This window comes from Mastacembelus armatus, chromosome 19 (genome assembly GCF_900324485.2).
Source record: "Mastacembelus armatus chromosome 19, fMasArm1.2, whole genome shotgun sequence".
NCBI lineage: Eukaryota > Metazoa > Chordata > Actinopteri > Synbranchiformes > Mastacembelidae > Mastacembelus > Mastacembelus armatus.
The window spans coordinates 10,895,284-10,914,036 of NC_046651.1; the positions used below are offsets into that span (position 1 = coordinate 10,895,284).

The 18,753-nt window shown below is 41.6% G+C and overlaps 4 protein-coding genes across 6 annotated transcripts; 2 read left to right on the plus strand and 2 right to left on the minus strand.

The window, feature by feature from the left end:
• Positions 1-162: 162 nt before the first annotated feature.
• Positions 163-7,989, minus strand: LOC113135745 (transforming growth factor beta-1-induced transcript 1 protein). 2 transcript variants are annotated; one of them, XM_026315993.1, is made up of 12 exons: positions 7,779-7,989; positions 5,538-5,588; positions 5,049-5,197; positions 4,880-4,935; positions 4,298-4,434; positions 4,139-4,217; positions 3,740-3,824; positions 2,775-2,957; positions 2,507-2,680; positions 2,294-2,375; positions 1,604-1,752; positions 163-1,031 (listed from the first exon to the last, which is right to left on the minus strand). In XM_026315993.1, exons 1-12 carry the CDS (start codon positions 7,789-7,791, stop codon positions 765-767), a joined length of 1,425 nt encoding a protein of 474 aa, XP_026171778.1. In that variant the 5' UTR covers positions 7,792-7,989; the 3' UTR covers positions 163-764. The 2 variants fall into 2 exon arrangements, with proteins under 2 accessions (XP_026171778.1, XP_026171779.1); XM_026315994.1 differs by lacking the exon at positions 5,538-5,588 and having other exon boundaries at positions 7,779-7,986.
• A 951-nt stretch (positions 7,990-8,940) lies between these two features.
• Positions 8,941-11,348, minus strand: LOC113135758 (elongin-B). Of its 2 annotated transcripts, none has more exons than XM_026316007.1 (4): positions 11,241-11,348; positions 10,449-10,583; positions 10,145-10,232; positions 8,941-9,956 (listed from the first exon to the last, which is right to left on the minus strand). In XM_026316007.1, the coding sequence occupies exons 1-4, from the start codon at positions 11,241-11,243 to the stop codon at positions 9,844-9,846; spliced, it is 339 nt and encodes a 112-aa protein (XP_026171792.1). In that variant the 5' UTR covers positions 11,244-11,348; the 3' UTR covers positions 8,941-9,843. The 2 variants fall into 2 exon arrangements, with proteins under 2 accessions (XP_026171792.1, XP_026171791.1); XM_026316006.1 differs by having other exon boundaries at positions 10,124-10,232; positions 11,241-11,345.
• A 5-nt stretch (positions 11,349-11,353) lies between these two features.
• On the plus strand, positions 11,354-15,480 carry pkmyt1 (protein kinase, membrane associated tyrosine/threonine 1). The gene is made up of 8 exons (XM_026315989.1): positions 11,354-11,502; positions 12,194-12,607; positions 12,850-13,087; positions 13,205-13,490; positions 13,585-13,691; positions 13,782-13,954; positions 14,191-14,411; positions 14,704-15,480. Exons 2-8 carry the CDS (start codon positions 12,233-12,235, stop codon positions 15,080-15,082), a joined length of 1,779 nt encoding a protein of 592 aa, XP_026171774.1. The 5' UTR covers positions 11,354-11,502; positions 12,194-12,232; the 3' UTR covers positions 15,083-15,480.
• Positions 15,481-16,487: 1,007 nt separating this feature from the next.
• LOC113135749 (zinc finger protein 8-like) lies at positions 16,488-18,443 on the plus strand. The gene is made up of 2 exons (XM_026315997.1): positions 16,488-17,049; positions 17,148-18,443. Exons 1-2 carry the CDS (start codon positions 16,860-16,862, stop codon positions 18,047-18,049), a joined length of 1,092 nt encoding a protein of 363 aa, XP_026171782.1. The 5' UTR covers positions 16,488-16,859; the 3' UTR covers positions 18,050-18,443.
• The last annotated feature ends 310 nt before the right edge of the window (positions 18,444-18,753 follow it).

Sequence of the window (18,753 nt, forward strand, 5' to 3'; positions counted from 1 at the left end):
ACAAAAACAATCTTTGAAGTGTCCAAATTTTAAAACATTTTTTTCTGATTCTTTTAGAGACCACAAACACATCTCCAGGCATCTTGTTTCTCTTTTCTCAAACCTCAGCTGATCCTTTGCTTTATCTATCTAAAACAAACAACACAAAAAAACAACACAAGATTTGTTTAGTTTTGTTTTATTCCTTGGAATAGTTTTTTGGCAAATTGCATAGAGGCATCGTGAAGAATAGTAATGCAAAAAAGCTTGGTCCGTTACACAAAAACATATATATAGCAGTCAAGATACAATATATAAAAGCAATGGCAGTGACACTTATACTTTTTGCTATAAAGCAAATATATTAAAGTGGATTTCCCTGCACAACAGTATAAGTCTTTCACTGAAACAAAACATTTGTTCTTATCATACTGTCTTTTCTACCTTTGGCAAAAGAATTCAATTTTCAATATTCAATTTGAATCAATACAGTATATAAAAGATTTACATACATGACAAGATTTGGCATTTGGCATCAATTTATGTCTGTCTAACCATGGGCTCTACTTCATACTGCCAGTTTCAATGCAGTCCACTTTTTTTTGTCAAATAAACAGAAATGAGTTAGGTTGGATAATTCTTTCCTTTTCCCCTGCCCTCTGTTGACTCAAATGTTCTTAAAGCCAAGAAAGAGACCAGCTCCACCCTCAATGCCACAGTAAAAAAACAAAACAAATGAGAACTCAGCGCATACAGCTTCTCCGAGGCAAAGTCCTGTTATGTCCTCAACCAAAGAGTTTGATGAAGCAGGGGTGGCAGTAAGGCTTGTTCTCCTGCTCCTTGAAGCAGCCTTTGCTCAGGGGCTTCAGGCAGAAGTGACACACGAGATGGTGGGGGTGGAATTTGGCCCCCATGGCGGTGACGCAGCGCCCCAGGATCGGCTGCTGGCAGGCCTGACACACGCTCCCACGGGACTGGTGGTAGTGGGCCTCACACAGCGGCTTGCCCTCGTGTTCGAAGAAGCTGCCATTAACAAAGGGGGTGTAGCACTCCTGGAGAGGGAAAGAGAAAAGCAGTGAGAGTCAGTAACAACAGAAAGCCCTGACTCATGGAACTGCAATTAGAAAGCTGTAATGTGAAATGTTCCCATGACATAATTCCATCTTATTTTAATTTTTTTTTACATGGCAGTTTTTCTGGAAGTGGTGCTTTTTGTCAGGAACACTGTGCTCACAGTCACGCAGTTACACACATGCAAACATCACGCGGATTAGTCTGATCTGTTGGACTCAATTGAAACAAATACTGGTTTGGTTTCAGAAATTTCCTGATGTGTTACATGTGGTGTAACAAGATATCACAACTTGCCAACTAAACTCTGTTCACTCAGTATTTACAACAACCCCAACACGTGTGCAACTGCCCCCAGTGGTTCTAGGATTAATAGGAATATAAAATAAATGTAATATTCTCTAATGTGCATGCCTTATTCTTAGAATGCATTTATATGATCTGCATCCATAACACCCCAGGGATCAAACTCTTCCGTCCAGTGTTAAAATGCTGCATACCAAGCAGCTACAACAGATATTGTGATTTGGCACAGCATACAGGAAACACTCACCCTACATACGAAGCACTGAGGGTGCCAGAGAGAGTTGAGAGCTGAGATGTAGTTTTCCAGAATAGGCTGGCTGCAGCCTTGACAGCGAGAAGCGAACAGAGTCAAGAAGCACTGCTGGCAGTACTGCTGGCCCTCACGGTCATGGAAACCTGCAGAAGACACGATCACAGTTTTACAAGAGTTTCTCTGATAAATGTCACATTCACCAGAAAATGCCAAATATGGGTCTGGTGCTTTTGGTTTGTGGAATATTAAACCTCAATTTGGTTGTAATGGTTTACAGGTTGGGTGATCTCAACCTTTAATGGTTGATAGTATTTGGTTTTTGTCTCAAAGACTGTAATTTTCTAAGTTTGTGATTTTCCTGCCAAGAAAATAAAAAGATTCAGTGCTTCCCTTGAATTCTGAGCAGGGTAGAACTGCCTTGTAAAGGAGCTGAAGCCATGAGATATAAGATATAGGAGAAAAAAAACTTCTTTATGAATAGATTGTATACATAATTATAATCCTAAAATGATTTGATAATGAATAAAATAAACCATTCAATAAACGTAATGATTACTGAACTGAATATTATTCGATGCTTGATAGCAAGGTTTTTCTGAAGGTCCCTGCCAGTGTGACCTCGATGCAGTTCATTATCAATTGTGTGCTGGACCCAGACAGGATGCAGTTTGTGCTTCCCATTACCTTCCTCCCCAAACGCCCGGCTGCACTTAACACAGCAAAAACACTCTGGGTGCCAGTTCTTGTCCAGAGCCGTGACCATTTTCTACACAAGAGGAATAAAAAGTTAATTAGCTTCAGGTGGGTTGGTGGTATTTATTCAAGCTGATTAAGTGTTAATACACTAAAAAAATAGGACTTAGGTGAGAGATACACATGCACGTCCAAGTCTCTCACATTCAGTATGGGCTTGCTGCATTGTGCACAGTGCGGGGAGAAGAGGGTAAAGTAGTCTGACTCGCAGTACGGCCGTCCATCCTTCTCAAAGAAGTTGCGACTCCCTAACTCTGCCTCACACTCGGTGCACACAAAGTGCTCTGGGTGCCACACCTTCCCCAGAGCAGTCACCACCTGCATGATGAAACATCAATATAAGTTAAAAACAGCTTAATGTACAGTACTTACACTATATGCATTGAAATGTAGACCTATACTGACAACTCACCTGTCCTACTACTGGTTTCTGACAGGCTGAACAGTTTCCCTTAGAGGATGTCTGAACTCCTTGTCGGCTCAGATCTGATTGGAGGAGTCCCAGCATGCTGTCCAATGAGCCGCCAGATGTGGGCTGGGGGGGGGTGGCGGACTGCTGCGGTGCTGTCGCTACTGGAGTGACAGCTGCAGCTGGCTGGAGGAAGAGAAAAAAAAAAACAGATGCATGGCACGTCTGTGTTTGGGGTTTTATTTCTCCACGAGTTTATCATTGTTCTACAGTTGGTCTGAAATTAAGTGCCATGAAATTCAGAGGAGGGAAAAGAAAAATATTTTTTTGTCCAGATAACATAGCGACTAGACACATCCCATATAATTATAGTACAACATCCCAGGCACAATGCCATCCCCTTCTGTTTCTGGTATTTCCCTATTCTTAACATTTCTCTACTCTTTAAATAACCCAGAAAATTAGCTAAAGTTAGGTGAGAAACTGTTCTAAACTTCTGTTGCCTTGCAGTTTTATAATTCCCAAGGGTATTAACTAATCAAATTGCACTTTCCTGTCTTCTCATAAGTTATTATGACAAATCCCCTTCCTTCGCTGAAAAAGAGGATTACTACATTACGCACTACACCCAATGCAGCTTTATAACTCTAACTATCTGAAGTTATTTTTGAAGCAGGAAAATATCTCCACCAAGACTAATTTCCATCCTTGGGCCCTATCTGCTGACTGATTTCCACCAGGAGACATGTGCTGTGGCCAGGCCACACAGTAAAAGTGCAGTCATGGCAATGTCAAATAAATAACTTCATGAATCCACTGTGAATCAGCATGAGCTCCATTAGAGCCCTGAACAGCTGGGAATGAATGCAAGAAAAAAAAAACAAAACAGCACACTAACATTAACATTATGAGCATAGCTGTGAATTTGCAAAAAAGAAAGTGAAGCCTGATGTTGTGTGGAGTCTTACTGTGCTCTGGACTCTGAAGTCTGACAGGGAAGCCATCAGTTTGTCCAGTTCCAGAGTGGCTGATGTTGCTGAAGGCTTTGCAGAGCTAAAGTACAAAAGACAATTAAACAGTACGATATTACAATATTTTTATACAAGTACAATATTTTATCCACTCTTAGCTAATTACTGCTTAAAATAAAACCTTGCCAGTCAGTTCTGGTACCCCTAATAATGTGTTTTGATGTTGCGGTTCTTTACACAACAGACTTGCCAATTAATTATAACATTTTCTCACTCATATCTTGTTGCAAATCCCTTGGTATACATTAAAACTGTGAATAGTTTCCCATCAAAGATCGCTAAAACTGCAGCACATGGCTTCATTTCTTTACAAATGTAATTGATGAGCTGTGGTACCTGGAGGAGGAGGTTGTGGCCTTGTCCTTAGTCTTGTCCCTCTCGTCTTTCTTAGAAGGGAACTGGGCCAGGATCTCATCTGATGACAGAAACAAGGCCATAAGTGAAGATTCGCTTCAACAAGGGGCATAAAAACACACAAATGCGCCCCTCTCTCACCTGTGATGTTGAACTGGGTGGCATTGAGCTCCTGTAACAGATGGTCCAGTTCACTCAGACCTCCTCCCAACAGCGAGGAGGAGGAGAAGGCAGGAGGAGGATCTGCTGTGCGAGGAGAGCGCGGTTTACACACTGTGCTGTAAGAAAGACAAGCCAGGCCGAGCCCAAAGTTAAAAAGGATGAGAAAACACACTGCCCTTGATGTGGTTGAGTTTGTCATGAATCACATGTTGCTCTTGTCCATTACTCAGTGAGTCATGTAGCTGTGGTTGACAGTGGCTTAAGATGCAAACAGCCATTTTCAGAAATTGACAAAATTTTGCTTCTTTGCCATTTGTACAATAACATACAAGCGTACAAATCTGACTTGTACCTGTCAGTTCACAGATATAGAACCGGACTGAGAAATATATATTTTGAATATTTAGTCTGAGACTAAATAACACATTAAAAAAGAATAGTGAACACCGTGTACAGAAGGTAATTAAAGAAAAAAGTCAGGGACAGAATTACTGGAATTATCCTAATTTTCTCCTGCAGGATTAATAAAGTTTATCTTAACTTATCATTATCTTATCTTACCTGTATAATTTGTCTGGGTTGGTGGTCTGGGAAGACTTCATAGCAGCAGAAACAGTCTGAGAGACAACACAGATTGACAAACAGCTTTTCAGTAAAAAAATATCTTACAAAAGTAGAAGAGAGAATATTTGTAGCTAAATCAAGAAAATTGGTACAAATGCATCCCTACCTGCTGTGGGGTGTAGGCGGGCGGTGGCGGACGGGCTTGGGCTGGGTCCTGGGTGGCGGGGTCAGCATTTTGTGGGGGCTCAGAGGTGAGCAGGACGGGACACCGAGCAAGAGGAGAGCCTGTGTTCTCCAGATCAGCAAGGAGGGCATCTGTAAGGGAGAGAGGGAGAAACACTATAACACAAAATAGTGTGAAAGTGATGGATGTTTGGTTGGATTTAATATTCCAATCAGCTTCAGGCTGGGGTTTATAATGTAGCTTTACTTTTATGAATGTCCTTGACAGTGTTACATTTTGTTAATGATGTCTCAAAGGCAAACTGAAAGAGATATGGGTTAAGAAATGGATTTAAAACCCAGGCAGTGCAGATGGAGACGAAAACACACTGGATGATAAAACCTATGAAGGCATGAAAAGCGTAGACAGACAAATGATGCAATGGCAAATGGGATGAAACACATACAAACACATGCAAAGACATTTACGTACCAAACACAACAATACGAGGATTGAGAGGGTAGTTAGGTGGCTCAGGCACTCCTGAGGAGACACAGACAGCCTGTGTGACCAGTACAGCAGCAGTAAACCAGCCCAAATGTCACATACGACATGAAAAATCATCCTCAGACGCTCATCAGTCAGAGGACAGGACACTCAGAACTGACACAACCCAGTTCAGTCCATCGACACGGTGAAGTTAGAGAGCACAAACATTTTTGCATTCATATCCAAGATGTGGCGGAAGCAGAGGAAGACTGTTGGCAAGTGTTATCTAAATACACTCCACACACCCACATCCAAACACATGCGCTTCATGCTGAAGGGTCCAGAAGCTAAACACACTCAAGGTTTAGGCTTTGCAGCTGGATTACATCATTTAGTGTTGAACAGTCTATGGACATGAAAATTAGACTAAACAGGGCTAATTAGGAACAATAAGCTGTAGCAGAGAGGCTGTTTTTCAGCTTTTAATAAGGTGCTGTCCCTTAAAAAGTTTCTCTAATCCTTAACTAGACTTTGTTCTTAGAATAAATTACAGAAGATTCTTAAACAAAGGTGTTTCTGCCCTACAAGCTACTTTTGCATATCTTATATTTAAGTTCACAATAACTGATGAGTTACCAGCTTTTTGTTAAAGTTTGCATTTCCATTTTTTAGCAGCTATGGGATTTCTTGTTCATGTTTCAAAGATCCTTCTTGACCATGGAAACAGCAGCATGAGGTCAGTTTAGTTATAGTCACTCTATTTGGAGGAGCTACTAAATGGACCATATGGTGAGACTGTTTAACTGTTGTTTCCAAGCACAAACACTGAGCTTCGACTTCTCATTTTCCAGCAGCCTTTATAAACTGATATCATGGGTTTTTGCTGACACATTGACACATCTGGACAGACACATCTGTGGTGATCGCAGTTACGGCAGACATATAGAACCTAAACAGTTTTACCCAGCCATAGCTCATCTCCGCAGTCACTTCTGTCCCAGATGATTCACACTTCTGGTACGACCATGTGGTGAGAATCTTGTACATGTACTACTTGCCCTCCTCCTCCCTGCCCTGACTCTCTGTCTGTTACACACAAAAACACTCGTAACGACTGAACTGCTCATATAAGGAGTTGAACTTCTCTCAATGGGAATTATGACCATATTTAGAGCTGCCTGTCGACTTGTTTCTCTTGGCCAAAGGCCACCCTAACAAGTGGCCTCTCTCACCGAAAGCCTTGCCAGATCCAATACATAAACTTACAACATTGTTGGACAACAGCATAAACCAAGAGTCCCGAACATGGCCACTGCACGTCTAACGCTCACCCAGTCACCCAGTAACGTGGTCTCAGTGTGCAATCCAATCCAGATGTGCTTGGCTACATCTAGCCATTCTTTCTAGTGTTGCTTGAAGAGCATAAATTCCCAAGTTGTAAAGTGGACTTCAAGTAAAAAAAAAAAATCCTGAAAAAGTAAATGGGCAGCTGAGGCAAAAGGCCTTTCTATTTTCATTGTATCCTGTGGCTTTTTGAAATAGCACCGTGTCCCTGGGCTATTTCAGGGCTCTTCTGACACAGCTATTCCCAAACACAAAGTTTCTTATAATGTTATTCTGAGAATAACAAAAAAAAAAAAACAAACAAAAAAAAATTTAACATTTTTTTATCAGTAGAAAAATCTGCTCACAATCCTCTTTCATGCCTCCTACCCTTTAGAACAGAGGGAAAGAGGCTTCCTCTGTACCCCTGAGTTGGTAATATTAACGGATGGGATGACTGGCTTTAAATCTAATTTACAAAGAATTTATTGAATTTGCAGACCAATGCACGAAACCTCAGATGTAGAGCAGTGTAGCTCCAGTTGTGTTACCTGTATGAGCATGTGTGTATGTTTGTGTTTGTTAAGCTACAACATACAACAATATTTTCTTGTTCCTGGATGATGAGACTGTGTTTTTGTTATTAACATGTCACAAAAGCAAAAGTGCACGATGTTTCTGATAAATAGGTTTTCATTCAGTTTAAAATGTTATTACCCGATAGGAGCCAATAAAAGTCTCTTTATACAGACAGGCTCCACTCATAAACGTGCTGCGGGGGGGGGGAAAAAGGAAAAGCTTGTACTCTGGACTGCCAGAATCAACACAGATCTTATTTCCTCTGGTTGGGCACACCACCCGCTCCCAAAGATCCCCTCAAGATATCTCAACATGTAGTTACAATACGCTTGAAATATTTACCCAAATCTTCCATGATACGATTTCAGCCGAGTGTTTTCCTCAGTGTGATCCAGAGCATTAAAACGCAGTGATGGACGTGTGGCAAAGCCCGCAGCCTCGGAGCTATTGTGTGAATCGGTCCTGAATAACTTCTTGGGACACCGTTATCCGCCGGGGAGGAGGAGGAGGAGGAGGAGGAAGAGGAGGGCGTCCCGTTTCTTTTTCCTGCACCGCTCTCTTCCTGTCTAATGCCTACCAGGATCAGACCGGAGAAGGCGTAGTTTAAAAAAATGCGGTTGCAAACCCGCATTCCCCGGACACAAGACGTCATCCTGGACATTCCTAGTCCATATTTGGGAGAGAAAATTAGGGATTTAGTGGCGCTACGAGCTGCACAAACAGCTGGACGTGCTGCTGAGGCGATGCTCTGGTGAACTTGTTAGAATAAAATATTGCAAAATGCATTTACTGGCCTTCATAGGAAATAACCCAGGAACAAACATACTGACTGGCCAACACCCCTTTAAAAAAAAAAGCTTTTAAGAGGAACACTTGGATTTAAACATATGCAACAAACTCAGTCCTAAAAAATCTGATTTTAACTTATTTATTTCTAATAACCTAACAGCATATCCCATAGCAGCATAATAATTAAGAGGTTTGAAAGTTTTAAAGTAAATACACATTTCTATTATAACACATTTTTCAAGTGTATGTTAATGCTCACATTCCCATACACACTACATACTGCACATAAAGAGTGCCCTTCTTAAAGTGATTTCACTCTAGATTTTGCTGAACAAGACTGTAGATGTTGTTCCTCATCATTTATACTTTCTGTGAGCTGATCTCTTTGCAGCCTGTACAAACACGCATCCTGTCATGGATTAATGGGACACTTGATGGAACAGAGCCATCATTAACGAAATTTGCTTCCCCTGTGCTTTTCCTGCTAGGACAAACTAAAATGACTGCTGTGGGAAAAGTCTACAGTGCAGAATAGAGTTGATGACTGATTTTTTTTACAAGGGGTGTAAATTCCCCAACAAATTAATATGGAATCAAATAATAAAAAAAAGCAAGTGAGACACAATTAATTCAGGGCTTTTGAACCCCGTAAATTTTGTTATTATTGAATGTTCACACAAACTTGTTCTCCAAAAAAAAAAAAATCAGCCAGAAGTGTAAAAAACAAAACAGAAAAACCTTTAATTAAGCAAGCTCACAGTTACAGGTTATGTTTGGGTATTTAGGGGAAGGTGCCACATGTGACGGTGACATGATGTATGCATTTTCAAAATGAAAGTCTAACACACACACACACACAAGCACGCACACACACAAGAAATTGCCCTTCTTGTGTTTTACTGTATGTCACAGACAGAACGTCCTTTGACCAAAAATCCCTCTGTTGTCCAAGAGGTACCTGCCTTTGGTCTCAGTGCATGAAACATACAATAAACACACTGATAAAGTGACAACAAAAAGAGTTATCAAGATGTTTTTTCCTGAAATCAAATCCAAAATGTCCAACAACAGTAGGATAACCAGACTGAGAAAACTTCAGCTGAAACTTCTGTTTCTGTGAAGATAAAGCCATCATTTAGAATTCGTTCATGCAAATTGCCAATTTAGACATGGGACTAACTACCCATGCATGGTACATCTCCAGCTTTGTGACACACAAACTTTGTCTTCATCTTTTCCAAAATATTAATGATAATAATTACAGTAACTCAAACACACAATCATACCTTCCAAACCAAATTCTTTTCTCAGAAAGTCTGAGCCAGTTGGCGCTTAATGGCAAAGTCAAGGAGCAGAACTGCATGTGAAGTGGAAATCATTAAGTTTAAAAAAATGAAAAAAAAAAAAAAACAAAAACAAAAACCTGTGAAGCAAACTGGGGGGATGCTGGGATGATAGCGTGACAGCAACATGGATAGGCCTGGTAACCTTTAATGTCCCCATCCATCAAATGAAATTATATTACATATCCTCCACCCCACTACTTCTCTGCTGCAGTTAATCCACACACACCCACTTCCATCTTTCCCACCATTGCTCCTTTCCTTCCCCCCTGCTATCACTGCACCGCCTGCTCATTGGCAGTGCTACCAGAGTCCTGAGGCTTCATCACATCGGGTAGTTCTGGAGGGCTGGAGAAGGCCTCGATGTGCAGCTGCTCGAACATTTCATCTGCAGAGCAGAGGAAACAAGGAAAGATTAGCTCTGTAGTTTGAAACATTGCCTTTAAATTGCACTTAAACTGACCTATGCATCACTCGCAAAGCCACCCCATTATGGAGAAAAATATCCCTGATTCTTAAAAGCCCACACAAACACACAACAAAAATTAAGGATACCATTTATTCGGAAGGCCAGACCAACTGTAGCTGGGGCTTGAGGTCTGGCAGTCTGGTTGGTGAATCCACAGTCACCCAGTGTTTTGCTGTCCTCTAACAACTGGTCATCCTGTGGAACAAGATTAGAAAAGGTCACAGTGTCCCCCAATGGCCTCAAAAGCTATGAATTTGCTTCAGTGAATATGGAGACTGTATCATACATTTACAGAAAGCATTTTTGTCATCCTTCCAAAAAGTAACAAACGCCACCACGGTATAATAAATCTCTCTGACTGTAATGTTGTCGGGTAAGTAACAGGACTGATATACTTGGCCATAAACCCACTTTGAAGAGGCGCTGGTCTTCAGGTGGTCTTTTGAGAATTCCTTCAACAATACGCTTCAGCTCATAGACAGTGGTAGACTCCTTGGCATCTGTGAAGATTGTGGTCTTGTGACGCCGGATCATTAAGAACACATCCTGAAAGGAAGTGGACACAGACCTCTATTTACAACTCACACGTGCTATTTCATCTTGAGGATGATGATTGACGTGAAGTTATCTTTAGAAAAATATCACTATAAATATATAATAACCACATCTTACTAACCTGTACACAGACTATACTTGTTTTGTAAGCAAATACATTTAGGAAGAGTCAGATCTTTAATTGGCTATGTCAGGCAAGTTGTTTTCTGATGCAAAAGCGCTACAGACAATTAATGTATTTATAAGCTAGCTTAGCCACAGTGAGATCTGAGCTAACATGAAATTAGCCAACACGAAACACAAATTTAGTCCTGACAGGTAAAGCTCTGGACTCCACAGGCCTGACAGTGACAGCAGATGCTGAGCTAATCTCAACCGGCTTGACCTTACTTGGTTTAACGTTGCATCACTTTCAGGGTTAGCCAAGCTAACTAAGTTACCTCGCTATAACCTATTGTTAACGTTACAAATGAGAAAGCGAAGCTAACACAGCAAACTTAGCATTACCCGGCTAGCATACACAACCTGAAACACACATTCCTATAACAAAACAACATCGTTTATTATCGCAGTGTAAAACGAAGTTAATCTTATCTTTGTATCTAGGCACCAATCTCACACAATCATCCAGAATAACAGTAAAGTTACCATTTCAAGTGGTCAGCTAGCTAGCCAGTTGCCAGCCCTGTGTTGTGCGGCAGAACCCCAGACTGCACCGCTTGCGGATATTGCGCAACTGACGTAATCGGTGCGTATTCACGTAGAGCAGTGTGGCGTAACGTTATGCTGTTCAGAATTTGGCGCGAGGTGGTTACACGTCTGAAGGGTGTATGCGCAGTTTGCTTGAAAACAGCGGCTCCCTGGATCTGAAGATTACTGCTCTGAAGACTGTGGTCCATACGGGATTATGGTCTGTGTGATAGCGTTATTGAATTCCGCTCTACCCAACGGCAGTTACACTGCGTTGTTCGGCTGTAGGTTTACGTTACCTAGCTAAGTTAGCTCACGGAGCTGTGTTATGTTGTTGATGGTTGGCTCCACCCTTCGTTAACGTTAGCCAACATTAGTTTTGTGGTCGTGACAACTGTCAGCGCCAGAACCAGACAGTGCCGCAGTTTGTATTATTGTAAATTACCTAGAGAGTCAATGAAATGCACATTACAGCTCCTTTTCAACGTGTTTAATCTGACTAGCTAACGTTACGGTACATGTAGCAGAGCTGTCCTAGCTCTTAACGCCAGTAGCTATCTGCTGGCATGTCAATTTGTATTCATGCTGAGGTCAGACACTGGGCAGGATGTTCAGGATGTCAGATGGTGACAGATACAATGAGCTTGTGGTCAAGTTGTCAACAGTTAATGCCTGAACACGTTATTTTCTGTTAAGAGATCAGAGATTAAATTCATATATTTAGATGAATGTGTAAGTAATGTGTCTTATTGTGGCAAATAAGAATGACAGATTACTTATTGATAATTTTAGATCAGCAAAATTCTCTGCATCAGTAGAAAAAAACACATTAAATATGTGCACTGCCAAAATAGCATTAGTAAATTTCATATTAACCGCCAACTGAGACGCTTTTGTTTTGAATCTCGCAGCACACTGTCTTCAGAGAAAAGAACTGAAGCTCCTGCACAATGTCCGTAGCAGTGGAAACCACTGTGACCAGGGCGCCTCTCCCTGTTCCGATCCACTTCTCCCATGCAGAGCAGTCCTTCTCCCTCAAGAAGCGGCGCGTCCCTTTTTCCTCATCGTCTACATCCAACTCATCCTACTCTTCTCCGGCCCAGCTCTCACGTTCCCTGCCCCCCTTACCACCATCAAAGGGATGTATTCCTCTGAGCAGGATGTTCCCCCAGCACCCATCCCCGTGGACCCCCCTGTCTTGTTCCCTTAGTAAGTCTCCCCGTCCAAATTCTGTATATGATCCCAGCAAACAGGAGTCCTATTTCAGTCAGTGCTTCACTAATTTGGGCTTGCTGGGAAGAGGATCCTTTGGGGAGGTCTACAAGGTGAGCAAGAACAGAATCCATCTGTATACATATGCTATATTATATGTTGCTAGATCTGTACATTACCGAACTACAAAGTTCTGCATTTTACACTTAAAACAGGTTGGAGGGAGTTCTGTTGGTAGAACCTTATATACTGCATGACTTGAAATCAGAGTAGTCACAGATGTATTTTCTGTTTGTTTAGAGTTTCCTGTATAGGAGGCACACACCTCAGAATTTTCTTTTCTTTTTTTTTCTAGGTGCAAAGCAATGAGGACGGGCGTCAGTATGCAGTGAAGCGGTCAGCTCATCGCTTTAGGGGTTCAAGTGAAAGGAACCGGAGTCTGAGGGAAGCCAGGAACCACGAGCAGCTGTGCCCTCACCCTCACATCCTGAAATTTGTGGCAGCCTGGGAAGAGTGTGGCCGACTGTTCATTCAGACAGAGTTGTGTAGCACCAGCTTGCTGCTCCATGCAGAGAACCAACCTCCAGGCCCAGGTCTGTCTGAACAGGACATTACGGCAGATGCTGGCAAGGCATTTGATACACATAATGCAGTAAATTCCAATTCTTGAGTGTACTGAAATGGCTTTCTTTTAAAACTTTCCAATCCAGATGAGTCCTCAGCATGGGCCTACCTCTGTGACCTCCTCTCAGCACTGCAGCATTTGCACTCTCATGGTTTTGTTCATCTTGACCTCAAACCTGCCAATGTCCTCATCACAGACTCAGGCCGTCTCAAACTGGGGGACTTTGGGCTGCTTTTTGAGGTCAATCAAAAAAGTATAGAGCCTGTAGAGGGGAAAGGGAAAGGTAAAGAGGATGCTCAGGAGGGTGATCCCAGATACATGGCTCCTGAGCTGCTCCGTGGGGAGTATGGGCCTGCTGCAGATGTTTTCAGGTATAAATGCCATAAATACTGCCAAACTCAAACTTTTAGTTGATTCATCTGATTTAAATTAAAATAGTGCCTAAATATTCTTATTTTCATTTAGCTTGGGTGTCTCGATTCTGGAGCTTGCCTGTAATATTGAGGTTCCAAATGGTGGCGAGGGCTGGCAGCAGCTCAGACAAGGCTGCCTCCCCTCAGAGTTTACCCGAGGTAAGATACACTTTCTTTTAAGTCTTCACAAATTGTCAACTTTCTTATGTAAAAGACTTATGACTGCAGTGTTTTGATCTGTATTTGCAGGTCTGTCAACTGAGCTGCAGACAGTACTGGGGATGATGCTGGCCCCAGAACCCTCTGAGAGACCAACAGTGTCTGAGCTTCTTGCCTTACCTTCTGTTAGGAAACACAGGTGGAAAAGGCGCATCTATCTAATGTTCACTGAGACTATGTTGACTCTGACCTCTCTTTGCCAGGTAAGGTCTAAGTCCAAAATCAGCAACCTCTTCAAAGCTATAAACCAAGTATCACAGCATAGTAATAGTCAAAATATAATACTGCTTTTTGTTAAAAAAAAAAAGAGCTCACACAATACATCATAAACTGGTTTTATATGGAAACATGCCATATATAATCCAAACCTGAAACACTGAAGTATACTTCTTCAGATCAAAGGTTAGATTTAAATGTTTTTCTGGTCTCTTTCTTATAGTTGGTGGTGTACTTCGGCTGTAGACTCCTGTCATCCCTCCACTTATCCTTTCCACGTCATCAGACCAAGCCAGTTCCCTGCACTCCTCCGAGAGACAGTTGGGACAAGGATTTAACCCTGCCCCTCAGTGCCATGCATGCCGACTCAGGGAGCCCAGAGGAGGATGCAGTATTTTTGTTGGGTCCCACAGACCCAGAGCTTTCCCCCACCTTCTCACACAGGTGGAGAATCTTGTGTCAATGGATGATGTAGTTGACAAGCTTTTTGCCCTGGCTCTTTAATCTAAAGGCACAAAAGAGAATTTCTCATTTTCACTTACGAATATAGAAAGAATGTAATGAATTCATAACTTTATCATGTATTACCTCTTAGAAATGTCTTTCTGCATGAATATCTTACAAGTAAAGAAATGGATGTTGGGTTGTTTCCTTTCTCTCAACCTCAAGATAAATTAACTATTTTTGTCAAATTCCCTGCTTATTTATTTATTTTGACATTTCTGCCATTCCACAGAGTCAAATCTAGATTGTCTGTGGAAAGCACATCCACTCCTCTCCCGGCCTCACCGCAACCCAACCATCGAAGTCCTGTCCACACACCCACTCACTCCAAGCTGGGTGACTGGTCCTCCTATAACCTGGCTCAGACCCCCTCCAGCATCCACTCAAATGGTTCCTACCACACCCTTACCCCCAGTGCAAGCCCCATACACGCAGGGCGCCATACAGACAACATGAGCTCCACGCAGAGCCAACGTAATTCATCCACCAAGTCCTCACAGCGACGTGGATGCAACTGGGTCCGTACAGAGGAGGATTTACCCCGATCCAGCTTCGAACCAAAGAACCTGCTCAGTCTCTTTGAGGAAACAACTATAGAGGGACAGCCATGAGTTTGAGACTGCCACTTTCATTTCAGGGACACTGTTTTTCATTTTTCACTCTTGAATGTCAGGGGAAAAAACACTTCATAAAATAAATGTCCCAAGGTCTTTATATGGATTCTCTGTTTTTTTTTGTTTGTTTTTTTGGCCATTGTAACAGTTTCTTTTAGTGTTTATTCAGATTTGACTATGTAATCAGACTGTACAGCACTTTTAATGTTTGTGTAAATGCAATCTGTTGGCTGGGTTTATTGTTAAATAAGTTATCATTAGCCTTGTGTGCTCTTGAGGAATGTACGTCAAGAGTTAAAGAATATTAAATGAAGAGGGGAAACAGGACCTAAATATATGTACCCTTTTTGTACTGTAAAGAACTTTCAAAATATAAAACATGACTGGTGTGCCTGGCAAGGTTCATTTCAATCTTTTTCTCCATCTCCTGAAGCTTTTTATGAAGTGTATAAATCCTGTCAAGTATTTTTCTCTCCTACCAGCTTTCTCAGTTTCTAATTCCTCAGGTTTTGTTTGCAGACTTCTGCCTTTCATGTTATAAACTTTCATTGTGCTGGTTTATATGTCCCTAGCTGCTTTTGCAGTATTGCAGGATTCATACCTCTTCATTAGCTCAGAGTTCTTTTTGCAGGGTGACGTTCTGCTTTGCATTGCTCATTGTTTCTTCATTGCACCATAATCTTGATCATTTTTTATTTTTTGATTTACTTATTCTCTCGCTTAAGGGCTTTACTTTCTGCATTCACATCCTCCATGGGTTTTACTTTGTTCTCAAACACACTTTTTAAACACAGCCCTATTAGCTTTTTATGTCTTCTAAGATAAACTTTATTCATCCCTGAAGGAAAATTCTGGATAATTTAAAAATTTTAAAATTAAATTTAAAAATTAATTAATAAACTGGTTATTAAGTAAAATAAAAAATAAACCCTTTCATCTGTGTAATGCAATCAGAAAACTTACAGTTTATCTTATTGTTGCTTTGGATGTTGAAATACAGAGTGATAGACAGCATGTGTTTAGTTTCATATTCACCTGCTGCAGGGATCATTAAAGAGAGTTTGTTCATGCCACAGTTTTTTTGGCTTCTTTATTCAATGCCCAATTCATTGTACAATTGACGAGTCAATATGCAGTTTGAAAATGCATTTTCCAATTGACAGTCTTATGTAACGTGGCAATTCAATATTCGATTCACTGAATTATTTACTTGAAGTTTTGAATGAAAGCTAAATCAATTGCATGTCAGTTTTAGGTCACTTCATTCAATGTGCGATGATGATGTGCAGGTCTGCACCTTACAAACCTACTCAGGGTGTTTTAAGGGTCATTCTGCGTATTTACCAGTAGATGGCAGAAACACACCTCGCTCTCATTGGATGCCTGCCGCCTTGTGGGAACCAGGAAGGGGATGTTGTGGGTGGTATGGATTCATGCACACAACAATACTCTCATCTATCGGGCGATCAATCTCCCAAACCGGACTTCCGTCTGCGTTTATCGGGTGTAATAGCGGTACCTATAGGTGCCAGGTGAACGCCCATATCTGGTGTAAGGATTCTGCACCCTGAATGCGAAATACAGCTCAAGTGTAAACGCTGCAAAACAATGCGCGTTTCAAACCGGATTACCAGTAGATAGTCTGAATCATCAGAAGCAGCAAGAGTATTTCACGGAATTGGGTTTGAGGTATGCTGTTTTCTCATTTGTAAAGAATTTCTCATAAAAATACAGTAACCCTTGGCTCTAGTGCAGTAGATTCCAGGCTATAGAGATGTCCAAAATTGAGCGCCTCAGTGCCCGAGTGGAGAAGCTGCTGTCTAAAGCGGTGCAGGAGGTTCTGGAGGTGGTAAAAGAGACAGTGTCAGAGTACCAGGAGAAAACTGCCCGAACCCAGAGAGAGAACCAGAGCCTGAAGAGGAGGCTGCAGGAGCTCCAGGATAAGATCAACTTGGACAGGAATGGTAAAACAGCACAACTAAGTAAATGTGTCCAGAAATGTTGAAAGGGGTTGATCGATGTGTTGCTTCTCTTATGCTTCATTACTTTTGTTGTCCTACAGGAATTGTGCTACAGGTTTCCACTGCCAGCCAGCAGGCTGAGGTGGACCGGAAACGGAAAGAACTGCAACAGGGCATTGAACTCATCCCCCCAGACGAGAGCACTGCAGTAATTTGTCCCTCTGATTCATTCGACGACACTGACTGTGAAGCATCCATCACATCAGTAGCCAAGCCCTGTCTCTCCCCTGAAGCTATAACTGGACCACATTTAGGTAGTGACAACTTATACCACTCAAGACCTCCTAAAACTGAGACCCGTAATGGACTGTCGTCAACAGTTTCAAATCCTCTAGAGCCCATTATTACAGTTAAAGTCAATGAAAATGAGTCTGGTTTACCATTTATGTCTAATAAGATGAAAGTAGAGCCTAATTTGGATGAAGATTCCCTGCAAAACACAGATTATTTTAAAGATGATGCTGCAACGAGCTCCACATCTTTAAACAGGCTAAACCTAGAACCTCCTCAGTCTAGTTTAAGAGTCTATAATGAGTCTGGGGTCTTTTTTAGTCTGAGCCAAAGTGGAACCGAAGAACCAGTTTCTCAAAGATGTAATAATCCAGATGGTGCTGGTGCAGGAAAACAATGTACCACTCAATCCAACGCTAAAGGAAACACTTCAGGCTCAGCAGCATTCCAGAGAAATGTCAGAAAACACTACAGCTGCTCGCTGTGTGGTCGCACCTTCAGGCATGCAGGCGACTACAAGAAACACAACAGGGTGCACACTGGGGAGAAGCCATATTGCTGCTTCGTGTGTGGGAAACGCTTCAGTCAGTCGGGCTATCTGACGGTACATCTGCGCTACCACACGGGAGAGAAGCCGTTTGGCTGCAGCCATTGTGGCAAAAGTTTTAGTCACTCAAGTAACATGAAGAAACACCAGCAAACACATCTGTGAGATTTTTGACCTGGTGGATTCAGACTTCTTTACATACTGTTTTTGGGGATGGACACGGACAAGGATGCTTTTTAATCTCTATTTCCAGATAATTGATGGTAAAAACTGTAGGATCCTCTATGAGCATCTCTGGTTTAGAGAATGATGGCGCTGCATGGGAATAGCAATTTATTACTATTTATTAAATGTGCCTTCTTTTAAAAGAACATAGTCTATTATAGCGCACATGCTGCAAACTCCAGTAAATTTAAAACCCCCTTCCTGTTTATGTCTTACTGGTATTTGTCTGGTGTTTAGAGTTTAGTTCACTGTGTTATTTACTCTATCGTGCCATTTCCTGTTTGGATCTTGCATTTTCAAAGCAAATAAATGTATTTATTTGTATGTTAAATCATTCTGTATTGTCAACTGGTTCATTTTACGTTGATCATATGCAATTTAAATACCCCAAAAAAAGAAAGTCCAGTCATTGTGTTCAAAGCTCAGTAAATTTCTGTCCCACTGTTATTAGGTGGATCTGTCTGAGTACAAATTAGTTATCCATGATGAAATAACCAGAGAGGTGTCGGACAGCAGTGTGACTAACAGTCACACCTGAATTACCTTCAGGGATGAATAAAGTTTATCTCATCTGGTCATCCTGCTGTTAGAGCATCCATATCAGAAAGGATAATGTAAAAAAAACATCTTTGACTGAAGGCAGG

What these genes read in the sequence shown, in the direction of transcription:
- LOC113135745 (XM_026315993.1), bottom strand. An exon ending in CCGCCTACACCCCACAGCAG is followed by an intron (nt 4,936 to 5,048) that starts GTAGGGATGCAT and finishes GTTGTCTCTCAG; the next exon opens with ACTGTTTCTGCTGCTATGAA. An exon ending in CTCAGTGCTTCGTATGTAGG is followed by an intron (nt 1,032 to 1,603) that starts GTGAGTGTTTCC and finishes TTCCCTCTCCAG; the next exon opens with GAGTGCTACACCCCCTTTGT.
- LOC113135758 (XM_026316006.1), bottom strand. An exon ending in AAGACCAGCGCCTCTTCAAA is followed by an intron (nt 10,233 to 10,448) that starts GTGGGTTTATGG and finishes CTTGTTCCACAG; the next exon opens with GATGACCAGTTGTTAGAGGA. An exon ending in TCTGGCCTTCCGAATAAATG is followed by an intron (nt 9,957 to 10,123) that starts GTATCCTTAATT and finishes TCTGCTCTGCAG; the next exon opens with ATGAAATGTTCGAGCAGCTG.
- pkmyt1 (XM_026315989.1), top strand. Translation starts at nt 12,233, where the DNA reads ATGTCCGTAGCAGTGGAAACCACTGTGACCAGGGCGCCTCTCCCTGTT. An exon ending in CCTGCTGCAGATGTTTTCAG is followed by an intron (nt 13,491 to 13,584) that starts GTATAAATGCCA and finishes ATTTTCATTTAG; the next exon opens with CTTGGGTGTCTCGATTCTGG. An exon ending in CTCTGACCTCTCTTTGCCAG is followed by an intron (nt 13,955 to 14,190) that starts GTAAGGTCTAAG and finishes TCTTTCTTATAG; the next exon opens with TTGGTGGTGTACTTCGGCTG.
- LOC113135749 (XM_026315997.1), top strand. Translation starts at nt 16,860, where the DNA reads ATGTCCAAAATTGAGCGCCTCAGTGCCCGAGTGGAGAAGCTGCTGTCT. An exon ending in GATCAACTTGGACAGGAATG is followed by an intron (nt 17,050 to 17,147) that starts GTAAAACAGCAC and finishes GTTGTCCTACAG; the next exon opens with GAATTGTGCTACAGGTTTCC.